Here is a 14,497-nt window from a genome sequence, read left to right on the forward strand (position 1 = left end):
CTCCCTTTCTAGGCCAGAGCTCCTCCTTTCTGACGGACTTCTTTCCCCCCTTGGTCGAATGCTCTCAATTTCTCCCTTTCTAGCTTGGGCTTTTCCTGTAATACTTGCATTGGACACGCGCTTTTTTTTTTCCTCTTAGCTCAGATTATCTCTTACTACTGTGCTGTTTTTTTTTCCACCGAAAGCAATCAAAAATGAAAATCCACATTTTACAACAGCATCTATTACACATGCACCTTTTTTTGTGAACCAAAAAAAAAAAAAAAAAAAAGGAAAGCACTCTGGGGGGGCTAGTTTTCAGGTTTGTGCCTCATGGGAAGATTATGAGGCCTCTGGTCACCCCCTGCCCCCTCACCAGGCCCTTGCATTTAGTACCTGGGAGCGAGTCTGGGGTCAGAAACAATGTGTTTAAGGATGCCTCAGCGTGGTCCTTGAACCATGAGCAACGCATCCCCCAGGAGCGTGTGGGAGACGTGCAATCTTCCGCCCCCCGCCCCAGAGCAGCTGAAGCAGAACCTGCCTTTCCATGAGATCCCAGGGGACGGTCGGCACATCGAAGCCTTAGATGCGCAGCTCTCGGACCAGGGATTTGCTGGCATTGCCGTCCGTCCCGGAGCCTGCACGCGAGTCCCCGCCCTGTAGTGTCCTCACAGAGCGTCCCCGCCACCCCCGCCACCCAAAGTGTCCAAGCACAGAGCAATCTGGAAATGATAGACGCTCCCTGCAACCACCCTCGCGGCCGGAAGGAGTTCGACGACGTGAAACCCAGGTGCTGGGAGCCTTTCTGCAATGTGGGCGCCTGAGAAGGAGCAGCCCTGAGCCCAGAGGTCCCGGGCAACCCTCTCTCCCTCCTTGGCCTTCAAGGCTCCGGATGCTTGTGCTCGGGTCTCCTCCCTCCCTCCGAAGTGCAGGGTGAAGGATGGCATGAGCTCAAGGCACTCTGAGGTCCTTGAGGACGGGCTCTGCGAGCAGGAGCAGCAGAACCAGACGCACAGCCCAGCTGAGAAGCTCGCCCTCCCAGTGACCGCGGCCAGAGCCCCGCAGGTGAACCCCGATGGCCGGTGCCTGAACGGGAGAAATGGCCCGGGGGTGCACGGAGAGCAGGGACCTGGTTTGAGGGCTCAGAGTGAGAAGGGGGGGGTGGAACGAAGAAGGAAGGGGGAGACGCAGCCCCACCTGGCGCTCTCCTGCCCACCTGTGCCCACCCAGCTGAGAAGCAGAGGCCGTGACCACAGCCCCGCACGCCGCCCGCCTCACACACGTTCCTATAAAAATAAGAGCATTAACACGTCACCCCTTGTTAGAAAACCAACAAAGGCCAAACGGTGTCCCTACGGTGAAGCAAGTGTCCCCATGCTAATTCTGCGGCGCGTCCCAAACGGCGCCTTACCCTCGCCTGGGCCCCGGGTGCCCCATCTAAGCGCCCGGCCCTGACCCTGCGTCGGACCCCAACCTGTCTTCCCTCCGATACGTCCACTAACGCCTCCCTCGGGTCTTTCCTTCCGCGCCTTTGCTCTAGAAGGGCAACATCTTAAAACAGGAAATGGTTTATTTACATCCACCAATACCTGCTTTCCATCAATCATCATTTATTTATACGTGGACAGCAGTTTAGCTCTGCAAGGCGAGTCTGTGCTCCCGCAGGTCCGCGCCAGCGAGCTCCAGGGCGCAGGCAGCGGGGGCTCCGTCCGGGGCCTCCCCCCAGCACCCAGGACCCCAGGACGAGCCACCGCTGCAGACGGGGCTGCTTGCACCTGCTTCCCCGCCACCGCCGCGCACTGACTTCCCCGCTGCGCACCGGGGGTCAGGCCCGGGGACACCTGCCAGCGCCGCCGGTGCCCCTGCACACGCACACCTGCGGGAACACCCCCCTCCCGCCCAAGGAGGCGGAAAGTTAACTTCCCCGGAGCCCTCCCCGGGCCAGGGGCCTGCGCGCAGCCCCGGGAGGCTCGCCAGGGGCCCCGGGCGGCCGCGTGTGTCCGCGGAGGAGGGCGCACCCCGGGCAGAGGCCCCGCGCGCCGCCGCCGCAGCCCTTCCCCCGCCCCGGCCCCCGCCCCCGGCCCCCGGCCCAGGTGCGGCCCCGCGCAGGTGCGTGCGCGCGGCCTGCGGGGCTGGGGTCCCGGGCGGGGGCGGGGGCGGGGGCGGGGGCGCGGGCCGGTCACTCACCGCCCGTGAGCTGTGCGGGCCCGAAGCACAGCGCCAGCTGGATCCACAGGACGGCGGCCAGCAGCCTGCGGGGGGGCGGCGGCGGCGGCTCCCGGAGTCCTGCGCCCGCGCTCGGGGTCGTTCCAGGATGCATCTTTCCTCCACGCGCCGCATCCGGCTCGCAGGCGCCTGCAGCGGGGCGGGGGGGACGCGGCGGTGCCCGGGCCTCGGGGCCTCGCGGCCGCCCCTCTGCGCGCCCCCCGCGCCCCCGCCCCCCGCGCACCCAGGCACGCGCGCCCCGAGGAGGCCGCGGACAGCGGAGGGGCGGCCGGCCGGGCCGCGGGGGACCGGGCCCCGCACTTCCCCCGCCCCGCGTGACCCCGGGCAGCTGGCGCCGGCTCCCGCCCCTCGGGCCCGCGCTCACCTGCCGCCGCCGCCCCGCGCCGCCCCGACCCGCATCTGGGCGCGACCAGCCTCGGCGCCCGCCCCCCTCGGCTCCCGGGGCGCTGGGGCGCGGGGGGCGGGGACGCGGGCCCGACGCGCGCCCGACACCTGGGCCCGCGAGCGCGACGCCGAGGACGGGGCCGCGCGGGGCGGGGGCGCGCGGGGGCGGGGCGGGGCGGGGACCAATGGGAAGCCCGCGCGCCTGCACCTGCCGGCCCCGCGGCCTGAGCCACCCGGCCGGGACCCACGGGCCCGCGCCTCCCCGCGCCCCGCCTGGGCCTTCGGAGAGGGGGGCCTGGAGAGGTGGGTGCGCCCCAGGGGTCGCTGTCCGGGGGGAAGGGGGTGGTCCGTGCACCTGCAGGAGGGGGCCCCGGAGAGGGGAGGCCTGGAGAGGTGGGTGCGCCCCAGGGGGTCGCCGTCCCGCAGAGTGGGGGGGGATGGGGGCAGTCCGTGCACCTGCAGGAGGGGAGACCAGGAGATGAGAGGCCTGGAGAGGTGGGTGCGCCCCAGGGGTCGCTGTCCCGCGGGGGGGGCGGGGAGAGGGGGCAGTCTGTGCACCTGCAGGACCTGGAGACGGGAGGCCTGGAGAGCTGGGTGCCCCCCAGGGGGTCACTGTCCGGGGGGAAGGGGGTGGTCCGTGCACCTGCAGGAGGGGGCCCCGGAGAGGGGAGGCCTGGAGAGGTGGGTGCGCCCCAGGGGGTCGCCGTCCCACAGGGTGGGGGGGAAGGGGACGGTCGGTGCACCTGCAGGAGGGGGGACCTGGAGAGGGGAGTCCTGGACAGGTGGGTGCACCCCGAGGCAGCTGGGGTGTTGGCTCCCGTCCTCCCCGCACCCCCTGCTCAGCCGCTGGCCACCCCTGCTGCCCCCTAGGAGGGGCGGACTGGAGGTGCTGCCGCAGGCAGTGCTCACATCGGGTGGCGCCCCGTTATTCCACGCGATTCCTTCACCCAGAACCCCGCGTCTGACACCGCCGCCAAATCACCGCTGCCTCCCATCGGCTTTCTCGAAATCTCCCGCGCTGACTCATGGTCATGACAGTTGTTCCTGTGTCTGTCACCGGGAGCCATCTTCATGAATTCTTTCGGGACAGGTTGACTTTTACTGCTTGTATTTATTATTTCTGCTTCGTCAACCGAAGGTGGTGGCCGCCGTGCACCGGGCGGGCTTGAGGCGGGGCTGGCGCGAGCTCCTCCTCTGGGGGCTCCAGAGTCCCACGGGCCCCCCCACATTTCCGAGGTCCTGTGACCAACCTCTGCAGTTTGAATACTTACTTTATTTTTTATTTTCTCAATTTCCAAGCCTTTCTGCTCGCCACCACATCCACCAAGCTGAAAGCTATTTGCTGACGGCGCACGTATCTTCCCGGTAGTGGGACACGCGTCTGCGCTCCGGCTGGGGACAGGTTCCCCTCTGCGGGCAGAAGCGGCCGCAGCCCACCGCACGGCCCCTGGACTCCTCACCCGCCATGTGGCCTGTGTCTGGACGCGGCCCAGTGTCCCGGTTTTCTGGCCGGCACATGACGGGACTGACCAGTTACTCTGAATTAGTTGCTTCTCTGAACGGGTCTCAGGAGGACGAACGTGGGGGCGGCCCCCACAGTACACCAAGGCATCTCCTGCACCAGTCCCCTGGGGCAGCCGCAACCACACCCAGCTGCGCAGGCCAGCGCAACACGACCTACTTTCTCGGCGTCAGAGTTGGGGCGCTGGAGGTCAAGGTGTCCGCAGCTCTGGCTTCTTCCGAGGCCTCTCCCCATCTCCCCCCGGTGGCCTGGGTGCTTCCTCCGAGTGTCCCCCTCCATGTCCTCTTGCAAGGACAGCACCCTAATGACCCCATTGGAACGCGATTACCTCTCTCCAAACGTCCTCACATGGGGAGGGCCTGGGGCTTAGGGCCCCAGCATCAAGCTCGAGAGGACACAGTTCAGCCCTCATCTCATGACGAGGCATCTGCGTGTCGCTCATCCCACACAGCAGGATGATGAGGCCGGGGAGATGGATCCACGGGTTCCGGGGCGCGGAGCCAGTGAGGGCTGCCAGCCGCCCCCAGCTCGTGGGTCCACCGCATGTTATCCTGCAGATGCTACGTGGATGCCCTTCTCAGGAGACGGAGATGACGGGGCAGGTGGGACGCGGGTGGGGGCATCACTTACACGCCGCTCGGTGGCAGAAGGGGAAGACCTTCCTCAGTGGCCCTTCCTCTCATGCGGGCGGTGTCTCTCACCCTGGGGTGTCCTCGGACTCCCCGGCCCAGCTCCAGCGCTCCCTCCTCCCTCCGCCATCACGGTCCTCCCTGCCTCCCCCGGCCCCTCCCTGCCCACCGGTGAGGACTTTGCAAAACTAACTGAATCTCCCCTGAAAACGCTCCGGTCACGTTCCGGGGGTATTTCCTGAGCACCAACTGTGAACGGGCCCTGCAGTTGGCCCGAACGCGACACAGAACGCCCGCGCCCTCGGGGAGCTCACGCTCCCGGCGAGGAAGGCACGGGCCGGGCTCCGGCCGCGCGCGGAGAGAGGAACGAACAGACTCGCGCGGATGGAGAATAAGCATGAAGGATGATGGGGGTGGGCGGGGGCCAGAGGGTGCGGGCTGCGGGCGAGGGACCGATGCCCGCTGCGCCTTCGCCCTGCCGCCGCTGACATGCCGGACGGTGGGGTCCTGGGGCCAGCCGTGCCCCCCGCTTGTCCCCCTGCGGCTGAGCCCAGGGCCCCGTCAGGTGTCCATCGGCAACTCATCCCTCCTGACGGAGAGGACAGGGCTGGGCCCGGGGACCGCGGGGGCCGCAAAGCACAGCAGGCCCGGCCAGCGACAGCAGGTGCCATTGGTCGCCAAGCGGTCCCAGGAAACCTCCGCTGGGCCTCCGCCGTTTCAATTCGTTACATGGTTTAATTTAACCCATTTGTTTGTACAGTTCGCGGCGAGCCCACCGCCCATCCCCGGGATCAAAAATCACTTTGAAAGGCACAAGGACAGACGGGGACGGAGAGGAAGGAGCAAGAAGGGGGCCGGCGGAACGGGTGCAGCGCCCGGTGGGCGGGAGAGGACGGTGACCTCAGGGAAGCGCCCCTTGGCCAGGGACGGGAGCAGGCTGCTGGGCTCCCGCCTCGTCCAGAAGCTTCTCTCCCCACGACCCCCTGAGCAGAAAGAACCAGAGGGGGCAGCCCGTCCACACAGACCACAGCCCCGTCCGCAGGCGCCCCTGAGACGGACAGATGTTAGGGCGCGACAGCTGCACCTCTGTTAAGTCAGCTCCAAGCGGAAGGCGTCAGGCAGGGCCACACGGGGGTGTCCCTGGGGCAGGGTCACGGCCAGCGGGCGATGGAGGCCACACAGGTGGGTCCCCGGGGCAGGGTCACAGCCAGCGGGTGATGGAGGCCACATGGGGGGTGTCTCCGGGGCAGGGTCACAGCCAGCAGGCACTCAGGGGCCCACTACGGTACCGTGAGGGGGTCACAGTCTGTCGGGCCATGGGCTCCCCGCGCGGCTACCTGGAATGTTCTGGAGCGTTCCGGGCCTGTGGGCTGTCCCTGGGCAATGAGGCAGCACAGGGACCCAGAGGCAGTGCCCAGTGCAGGGTGGTGACAGGGACTGAGTCCAGCGCCGGGGGGGGCCTCAGTAGGGTGAGGCCCCCCACGCCCTCTTGCGTTCGGTCCTTTCCGCGGCCGTGGATCCTGGGCGGGGGCTCCTCCCCCACGAAGTCCGGGGTCACCTCCACGGGCAGGGCCAGCGCCTGGGGCCTGGCAGGGACGGCGGGTCCTTAGGAGACCCCATGTGTCCGCGCAGATGCCGTGGGTGCGGAGCAGCGATGGCCCGGGCGGCTGCCTTCCTGACGGTCAGGTGGAGGGCCTGAAGCACCGGCTTGGCCCTCGGGTGTCAGGAAGCCAGGCGGCCACCAGGGCGGGTGACGCGGTGTCTCCCCTTAGGGAGGGCAGGAGCGCAGGCGGCTTTCAGGCCTCCTGTGTTATAGTCAAAATGCCACTTCCCTGAGCGTTGACTTGGTCTTGCCCATCAGCTCCCTCCCTCCTGGCCTCTTGCCTTTCACGCCCCAGGCAGCTGGGCGCCAGGGCTGCCCTGGGACGACCCCAAGCTCCGTGGGGTCGCCCCTTGAACCTGGGTCCAGCGTCCATACCACTCCTCGCGAGGAACCCAGGCCCTGGAGACGCGCGACAGGCCTGCCAGAGCACGCCCCACGGAGGACACGGGCCTTGCTTGCACCCGTCCCCCCATCCAACCTGGTGTGTCCCTTGCCCCCCCGACGCTTCAGGGCCACCCTTCTAGCAAGTGCTGCTGGCCAGCCGCTGTCTCCGAGTCCACGAGGCGCGGGAACCAGGTCCCAATCCTCCCTCTGCCATCAGGCCGAGGCCACGGCACGTCCACTCAGGGGCGCCCGGCGGTGGCCCCCGGTGGGCCCAGAGTCCTGGGGCGGGGCGGGCGCCGTCACGGGTCAGCACGGGGTGTCCCCCGGTCAGGGCGGCCGGGCCGGCTTCCCGGGAGCCGAGGCTTGAGGAGGGGGCGCCGCTCGGTGTAGACGGCAGCCCAGTTAGTGACACGGGCAGGTAGAGCCAGAAGTGAGCGGCCGGGAGAGGGGCACCGAGGCTGGACCTGCCCAGAGGGTCCCCCCCTAGATCCCCGCGGCTGAGCTCCCCGCGCCTCCTGCCGAGGTTTGTGACAGACGCGTTGCCTCTGAAAGTTAAAAACTCCTGGCTTTTTCAAAACTTTTAACAAAGCGTGGCCCCATGCAGTGGGCACGCAGTGCTCATGGATGCTGTCACTCCGCGGCGTCTGTACTCCTGGGTGACCTGAGGAGGACGTGCGGCGGGCCCCCGAGGCCAGACTTGGAGAATTAATAAGGTCCCCTGTAGCCCAGCCGTTGAGAAACACTGTTTTTTTGCTTTATTTTATTTATTTATTTACTTACTTTTTGAGAAACACGGTCGGGACCCCAAGGATCTCTCCTTGGAAAAGGTGACCTCAAAGCAATTCGGTAGAAACGTGTGGCGATACGCGTCACAGATACGGGAAATGTTGAGCTGACCAGCAGCCGCCTGAGAACGAGCAGCGCGTGAAATCAACTTTGAGAGTGGAGTTTCGATCCACATCTCGAGTCACGACGTAAGGAAGCATCCAGATAGTTCCATAGAAACCCCCGAGGCCTCGCTCCGGGACTCCCGGGGAGGGGTGGGGCACCGAGCTCGTTCCCCTTTCATCCTGAATTGGGATCATGGGATCAGAGCACACCTGCCGTGTTTTCCAGAACTCCAATGAATGAGGAAAGGAGGCCCCGGCCTTTATTTGGCGGAAGGCCCAGATCCCGGGGCCTGCGGGGGTCCTGGAGGTTTGGCGCCGAGGGCTCTCCTGCCGCACAGAAGGCAGCTCACCTGTCTGCAGCGTCCGGGGACCGCGCGGCCCCTTAGCCCCCGCAGGCCCCTGTCCCGCCCGGGCAGGGCCGTCCTCTGTGCTCCCCGGGGTCTGAAGCCTCCGCCAGCCCGACCCCAGAGGCCTCCCATACTCGTCCCGTCCGGCCTCTCCCAGGCCGTCCGTCCGCTGTTGCACGTCGTGGGGCTCCCGTGCCCCCAAGGGCCCCTCCCCGAAGTGCATCATGGCCTCTCCAGGCGGAACCACCCCCGGCCCCGGGGCCAGGCCTGTCCACCGCCTCCTGTCCCCCGGCCACCGTCAGGCTTACCGACCCCCCACCGGATTACTGCACGGATCTCCTCCCCGGCCTTTCTCCCCGATTGACCGTCCATACTGCTGCCGGCTGAGTCCCGAAATACAGGCCCGATCGGGTCACGCCGCACGGACACCTGGGCCCACACAGGGGACCCCAAGCCCCATCCTCCTTGGGGAGGCGTGACCAGCAGGGCGGACACTGACGCCAGCGTGGGGCCTCACCCTCATCCTGCAAAGGACCCTACGCACCTCGCAAAGGCCGGCCCCCAAGGACCAACCCACGGGGTGTTTGGGCCTTGATCCACTAGTGGGGCCCGAGGGCGGTGGGCTCCCAGGTCAGGGACACAGCACCCCCAACCCCAAGCGCACGTCCTGAGAGGCGCATGTTGACGTGGACAAAGGGGTGAGTCTGAAAACCCCTGCCATGGGCCAGGTGACCTCCAGGGTCTCAGGTTTGTCTTAAGGACTTGTTATCAATCCTATAGGCCCTGCCTGGTGGGATTGACGCGAGGTGGCCAGGAGATGCGGGTGAAGGGGACAGCAGGACCCCTGCTCATCCCGCTCCTCTGCAGGTGGCCGTACCTGGAGACTGAGGTCCAGACAGGCCTCCCCACTGCACCCCCAGACAGCGGGACACCCCGAGATGCTCCGCATGGAGCCTGCTTTAGAACTGCCCTAATTCCATTCTTTTTTTTTTTTTTTTCATTCTTTTCTTGAGTTAGGAAATCTGCAGAAACTTCTGCAGACCCCTATATTAACTTCAGTTGAAAACAGGCAAACAAAACACACAGGGGTGGGCTTGCTCCAGCGCAGGAGGCAAGCCTGGAGCTCTGCAAACCTCGGAGGCGTGGCCCGGCCCGTGCCCCCCACCATGCCCGCAGTCCGCGCTGCGGTCTGCCTCCAGCCAGCTCCTTCCAGGTGCACCTGTGCCCCCCCAGTACCCGGCACCCCGCGGAGCAGCCCCTGAAGGCCAGGCCCCCTCCCTGCAGACCTCGAAGGCCAGCCCTCTCCCCCAGCAACCCACGAAGACCAGGCCCTCCCACCCTCACCCCCCGCTCCCCCCCCAAGCCCCGCTCCCCTCCCCAGCCCCGGAAGGCCAGGCCCCCCTCCCCCACCCGCAGCCCCCTCCCCCTCCCCCTCCTCCACCCTCGGCCCTCCCTCCCCCACCCACAGCCCCCTCCCTCCCCTCCGCCCGCACTCCCCGAGGCCAGCCCCTCTCCCCTCTCCCATCCCCCGCAGCCCCCCCAGCCCCGAGGCCAGCCCCTCCCCCCTCCCCCCTCCCCCATCCCCCGCAGCCCCCCCTCCCGCAGCCCCGAGGCCAGGCCCCCCTTTGTGAAGTGGCCGCCGCGTCACAGGCCCGGGTGGGGCTCGGGAGGGGCCGCGGCCCGCGGGGCGCACAGGGGCGCAGCATGGAGGGCCTGGGCCTGGGCCGCTGCTCCCCGCGCTCGCCCCTGCGGGGGTCCCCTCGGGAAGCGGGGTGCCCCGACTCGCCCCGGGAGAGCCACAGCCTGACCCACGTGGCCGCGAGGGTCCCCGCCCGCGCCAGGAGGCCCCGGCCCCCGCCCGCGCCCCGCCCGCAGCCCCGGGGGCCCCCGCAGCGCGCCCCGGCCACGGGAGACCCGCCCCCGCCCCTGCCCCCGCCCGCCGGGAGCCTCGGGGCGCAGCGGGCGCAGAGCGGGGACCTGTGGGCGGGGCGCGCGGGGGGCGCGGGGCGCTGGTCCCGGGCCTCGGGGCTCCCGGACGAGCCCTCCGTGGCGGCCTGGGGGGTCCGGCCGCCGTGCGCCTGCCCGTGCGCCTGCGGGAGGGCCGCCTGCGAGCCGCGGGGGTCCCAGGGCAGCCGGCCCGGCCCGGCCGCGGGGCCCCGCGCAGACCCCCCGAGCGCGCAGAGCCTGCAGGACCCGCTGCAAGAGGCCGCGGCGCGGCCCGGGGACCAGAGGGCGGCGGGGGTGCTGGCGCGGCTGCAGAGGGCCCGGCGCATGCGGGAGCTGCAGCGGCAGGCGGCCCCGGAGGAGCTGCAGCGCTCGGGCCACAGGGTGCAGGTGACCCTGGGCCGCCAGCGCGGGCGGCTGCTGCAGGAGAGCCCGGAGAGCCCGGAGAGCCCGGAGAGCCAGGCGCAGTGGCCGCAGCAGGAGCCGCGGGGCCGCGGGCCGGACGGCCAGCCCAGGGGCAGCGCCAGGTCCGGACACCCCGGGGGAGCCCCCGCCTCGGAGGCGCAGCCCGCACCCCGGACGCAGGGCCCCGAGCCGCCGCTGCAGGAGCCCCCCGGGGCGGTGCAGGGCCCGCGGGAGCAGGACGGGCCGCAGGTCGGGGAGCAGGCCTGTCCGGGGAAGCTGCCGGCACCAGAGACCCAGGCCAGGGCCTGGGAGACCAGCCTCAGCTCGCTGGTCAACCACCAGGCGCGGAGGGTCCTCCTGGACTGCCAGGCCAAGGCCGAGGAGCTGCTGAGGAAGCTGTCCCTGGAGCAGAGCTGCCCGCAGCCCCTCGACAGCCAGCACGAGCCGAGGACCGGGCCACAGAGGCCACAGAGGCCGCAGGAGCAGCTCAGGCAGGTGCAGCCGCACGCAGGGGCCACCGAGGTGCAGACGCGGGCGCACCAGCAGCTGCTGGCCCAGCTGGCCGAGCTGGAGAGGTGGCCGCCCAGGAGTCCGGAGCACAGGAGCGCCAGGGACAAGGGGCAGCACAACCCCGAGCTGAGCGTCCCGCGGGAGGAGCTCCGTCACATCCTGAGGCTGACAGCCAAGAAGGAGGAGAAGGGCCACGTGGAGGGCATCATGGAGGGCATCAAGGAGGCCGTCAGGAGGAAGGAGCAGAGGCTGGAGCAGATCTCCCGGGAGAGCGACGCCGCCTTCCAGGAGTTCCAGAAGCTGTCCTGGGCCTCGAGGAGGGACCAGGCCCGCGCGCTGGCCACCAGCCTCCTGGAGCAGAGGCCGCTCAAGGGCCCGCACGGGGCAGGGCCGCAGAGGTGCTGAGAGCGGGGCGCCCGGCGCCGGGGCGAGGCAGAGGCGGGCACCTCTACGCCCTGCAGAACCAGGTCGCCACCAGCACAGGTTTCAGAAAATATATAAAATACCTGCACTTTCCACTCCTGAACTCGCTCGTTGATTCATGCCGGGGCTTGGGAGGGCTGGGGGTGCACACGCCGGGATTTTAAGAAAAGGCCTTGCCTTCCTAAGTTTCAATTTAAATAGAAAATACTCATTTCGCTGTCCGGTAACCTTAGAAGCGCACATCAGGCCCCTCCTTGAGGAACTAGAGAAGAATCCACAGGAGGGGATTCAGATCCAGGTCCTAAGTCTTTGGCCATCCCAGAACTCACACATTATAACTGGTATTGGGAACGGATGCTCTGAGGGACGGAAAGTAAAATAATCACTGTGACGTGAGGTGTGAAGTCACAGGAAACCTCCAAGAAAGAAGAGATTGTGTGAGTGGGTGAGTGGGAGGCTCTCTGCAAACAAGTGGTCTGGGAACCCTGCACACCACGTGCCCTCTTAGCTGTTTCTAATGCACCTGAAGGTTTTAAAGGCTCTGAAAAGGCCTGCAGTAAAGAAATTAATGGTGAAACCTAGTGGTGGTCACAAACCATGGAACCCTTTTACCCTCGGATCACTCCATGGAATTGGCATTCTCTGACTTGGGTTTGGTGATCCTGCTGCTTCCCCGCTTTGCCACAGCCACGCTATCCCGGAGCTCACTGGAACCTTCTCGTCTGATCCTTTGCACACTCCCCCGCTTTGGCCAGGCCTATCCAGTCTTTTGGAACAAAATTCAATTGGAATCTTTCTATTTCTCCTCTGTGCCTCCTGAAGGAGGTGGCTGACGTTGCCTGTGTACGCGTGTGGTGTCTAATGGGCCGAAACAGCCCTGAATGAATGACTAAGCGTGATTCAGGAACAGGGCAGTTTCAAATTAAGGAGCCACAGGCTGAGCAGAATTTAACCCATCACACCCCAAATCGTCTATGAAAACATTACACAGGTTTTCTTCAAAGTCCCTAATGTAACATTTGTCTTTAGAAAAGACAGAAAGAGAATAAGCCTGATTGTCTTATTAGGATTTTTGAAATGACACGAAAGGTAACCTGACAAGGGATTTTGATCAGAGGTCAGTGTGAGAGTCACATTCTCACCTTTAAAAAAAAAAAGATTTTTTGCATGAGAGAGAGACACAGGCAGAGGGAGAAGCAGGCTCCACGCAGGGAGCCCAATGTGGGACTCGATCCCAGGACTCCAGGATCACACCCTGGGCTGAAAGCAGATGCCCAACCACTGAGCCACCCAGAGATCCCAACTTTTTTTTAAAAAAAAATTATTATTTATTTCAGAGAGAGAGCAAGCGAGCTTGGGAGCAGGGGAGGGACAAGCAGACGTGTGCTGAGCGCAGAGCCTGACTTGGGGCTCGATCCCACGACCCTGAGCTGAAACCAAGAGGCAGGAGTTCAACTGCCTGAGCCACCCGGGCACCCCCTGTTCTCCTCCTGCACGGCAGGGACCCTCTAGACCCTCCTCCTTGATCCATGCCCTGCGCCTGCCCTGGGTCCCCCAACGAGGCCTCCACGGGCCTCGCTCCTTTGCACAGAAATGCAAGGACTCCTACATCTTGCCTCGATCTCCAGCTTACCCTCTTCTCTTCCTCTGGGTCACCCCGCTGTTCTCACCACGTGCCGCCCACGTGCCCGGGGTCATGGGACAGTGCGTGGTGGACCAGACCTCCCGCGAATCTAACTCCTCCCCTCGGTGTGGCCGACCCACAGCTTCGGGGAAGTCACCTTCCGGAGCCTCAGCTTGCTCACCCATGAAGCAGTTATAATCCACACTCATCAGGGACGAGTCACCAGTGTGTGCCGCTCGGCGTAGCGCCCGGAGCCCGGTGCAGACCCTGTCAAGTGTTGCATTTTATTACTGATAATAGTTCTGAGTTCTGTTCTCCTTGTGTCCACCCCCTTGGTCAGCCCCCCAGTGGTGCCCCTATAAAATAAAACAGAAGATAGAACATACTTACTTTCCCTGTTCCTGCCTCAAAATAAATCAGTGTATAACTATATACCCTGAGAGTCCTCTATGAAACAACACTAGAAAAAGTGCAGAGAAGGCCAACGGGCTGCAGACTCAGGACTCGAGGAGCTGCACTGAGCAAATGCCCTGGGTTCCTTTCCGCTGCACACACCCCAGACCCAGAAGCACCAATGAGCTAAGATGAAAAATGCTCCAACAAGTCTGCTGTCTCTGGCCAAACCAGGAAAAGGGCAGCTTAACAAGATGGAAAACGTTCAGATAGTAATTCTACTCCAGGTAAACACCCCAGGAAATCCCGTGATCCCCCCGCCCCGCCATGTCAACAAAGACCTCGGTTGTTGTCAGGTCGAGATAAGGAGCTCCCCAGTGTCAGCGGAGACCTAACAGGGAACTGAGACTTCCACCCACCACCTCCACACTTACCCACCCACCCACCACCCACCACAATCACCACCCCCAACTATCACCACGACCACCATCCACCCACCTCCATGCCCACCCACTACCACCATCACCACCCCATGCAGTGATGGAGCATCCTTCCCTCTTCCTGCCAGGAGCTGTCAGAAAAGCCTAGTGGACAGTGCAGAGTTTTGTCACCATCCAGCAACCAGGGAGTATCCATGTGGCCTCAAGGGAGTGAGTATTCCCACCTCCACCAGGCAGTGATGAGGAAACCACCCCTTCTCCCCAGACACACACCTCAGGTAGCAGTGGAGCCTGGGTGAAAACCAGACTTCTCTACCTGGCAGTAACAAGGCCTCAACCTCCCTCCTTCTGGAGCAGTGAGACAGGAACCCAGATAAAACAGAAGGTTTATATAAGATCTAGTCTTATGAAACTCAAAATGACGAGGTTTCAACTGAAAATCACTCATCATTCCAAGAACCAAGAATATCTCAAACTGAATGAGAAAGAGAACATGGGAATGAAAAATGGGAGAAATAGCTCAGGATTCTACACTAGACACAATAAAAATGCTTCCCCAAGTGATTATGAAAACACTTGAAACAAAAGGAAAAGCAACAACTAACTCTTGGTAAATAGAAAGCAAAGAAACAAGACCTATAAAGAAACACCAAATGGAAAGTTTACAACCGGAAAACACAATAACAAAGATGAAAAGCTCAGTGGATGGGCTCAACAGCAGGCAGGAACAACACAAATCGCCCAGTCTGAAAAACAGAAAATTTGCCGAGAGAAAAAATAAAAGTAGCAGAGCC

General features: G+C 64.6%; 2 protein-coding genes across 2 annotated transcripts in view; one reads left to right on the forward strand and one right to left on the reverse strand.

Moving 5' to 3' along the window:
• SUSD4 (sushi domain containing 4) overlaps positions 1-2,679 on the reverse strand; it is a 44,636-nt gene extending 41,957 nt beyond the window's left edge. The window contains exons 1-2 of the mRNA XM_077886554.1: positions 2,570-2,679; positions 2,167-2,334 (exon numbers count right to left, since the gene is read on the reverse strand). Coding sequence (XP_077742680.1) covers positions 2,167-2,299 — 133 coding nt within the window. The 5' untranslated portion in view covers positions 2,300-2,334; positions 2,570-2,679. The remainder of the gene's footprint in view (positions 1-2,166; positions 2,335-2,569) is intronic.
• Positions 2,680-9,627: 6,948 nt separating this feature from the next.
• CCDC185 (coiled-coil domain containing 185) lies at positions 9,628-11,349 on the forward strand. The gene has a single exon (XM_077886653.1). It carries the CDS (start codon positions 9,669-9,671, stop codon positions 11,226-11,228), a length of 1,560 nt encoding a protein of 519 aa, XP_077742779.1. The 5' UTR covers positions 9,628-9,668; the 3' UTR covers positions 11,229-11,349.
• Positions 11,350-14,497: the final 3,148 nt, after the last annotated feature.

The sequence above is a fragment of the Canis aureus genome, chromosome 38, assembly GCF_053574225.1.
Source record: "Canis aureus isolate CA01 chromosome 38, VMU_Caureus_v.1.0, whole genome shotgun sequence".
Lineage (NCBI taxonomy): Eukaryota > Metazoa > Chordata > Mammalia > Carnivora > Canidae > Canis > Canis aureus.

Bases quoted from the DNA above. Each gene is read 5' to 3' on its own strand.
- CCDC185 (XM_077886653.1), top strand. From the start codon at position 9,669: ATGGAGGGCCTGGGCCTGGGCCGCTGCTCCCCGCGCTCGCCCCTGCGG.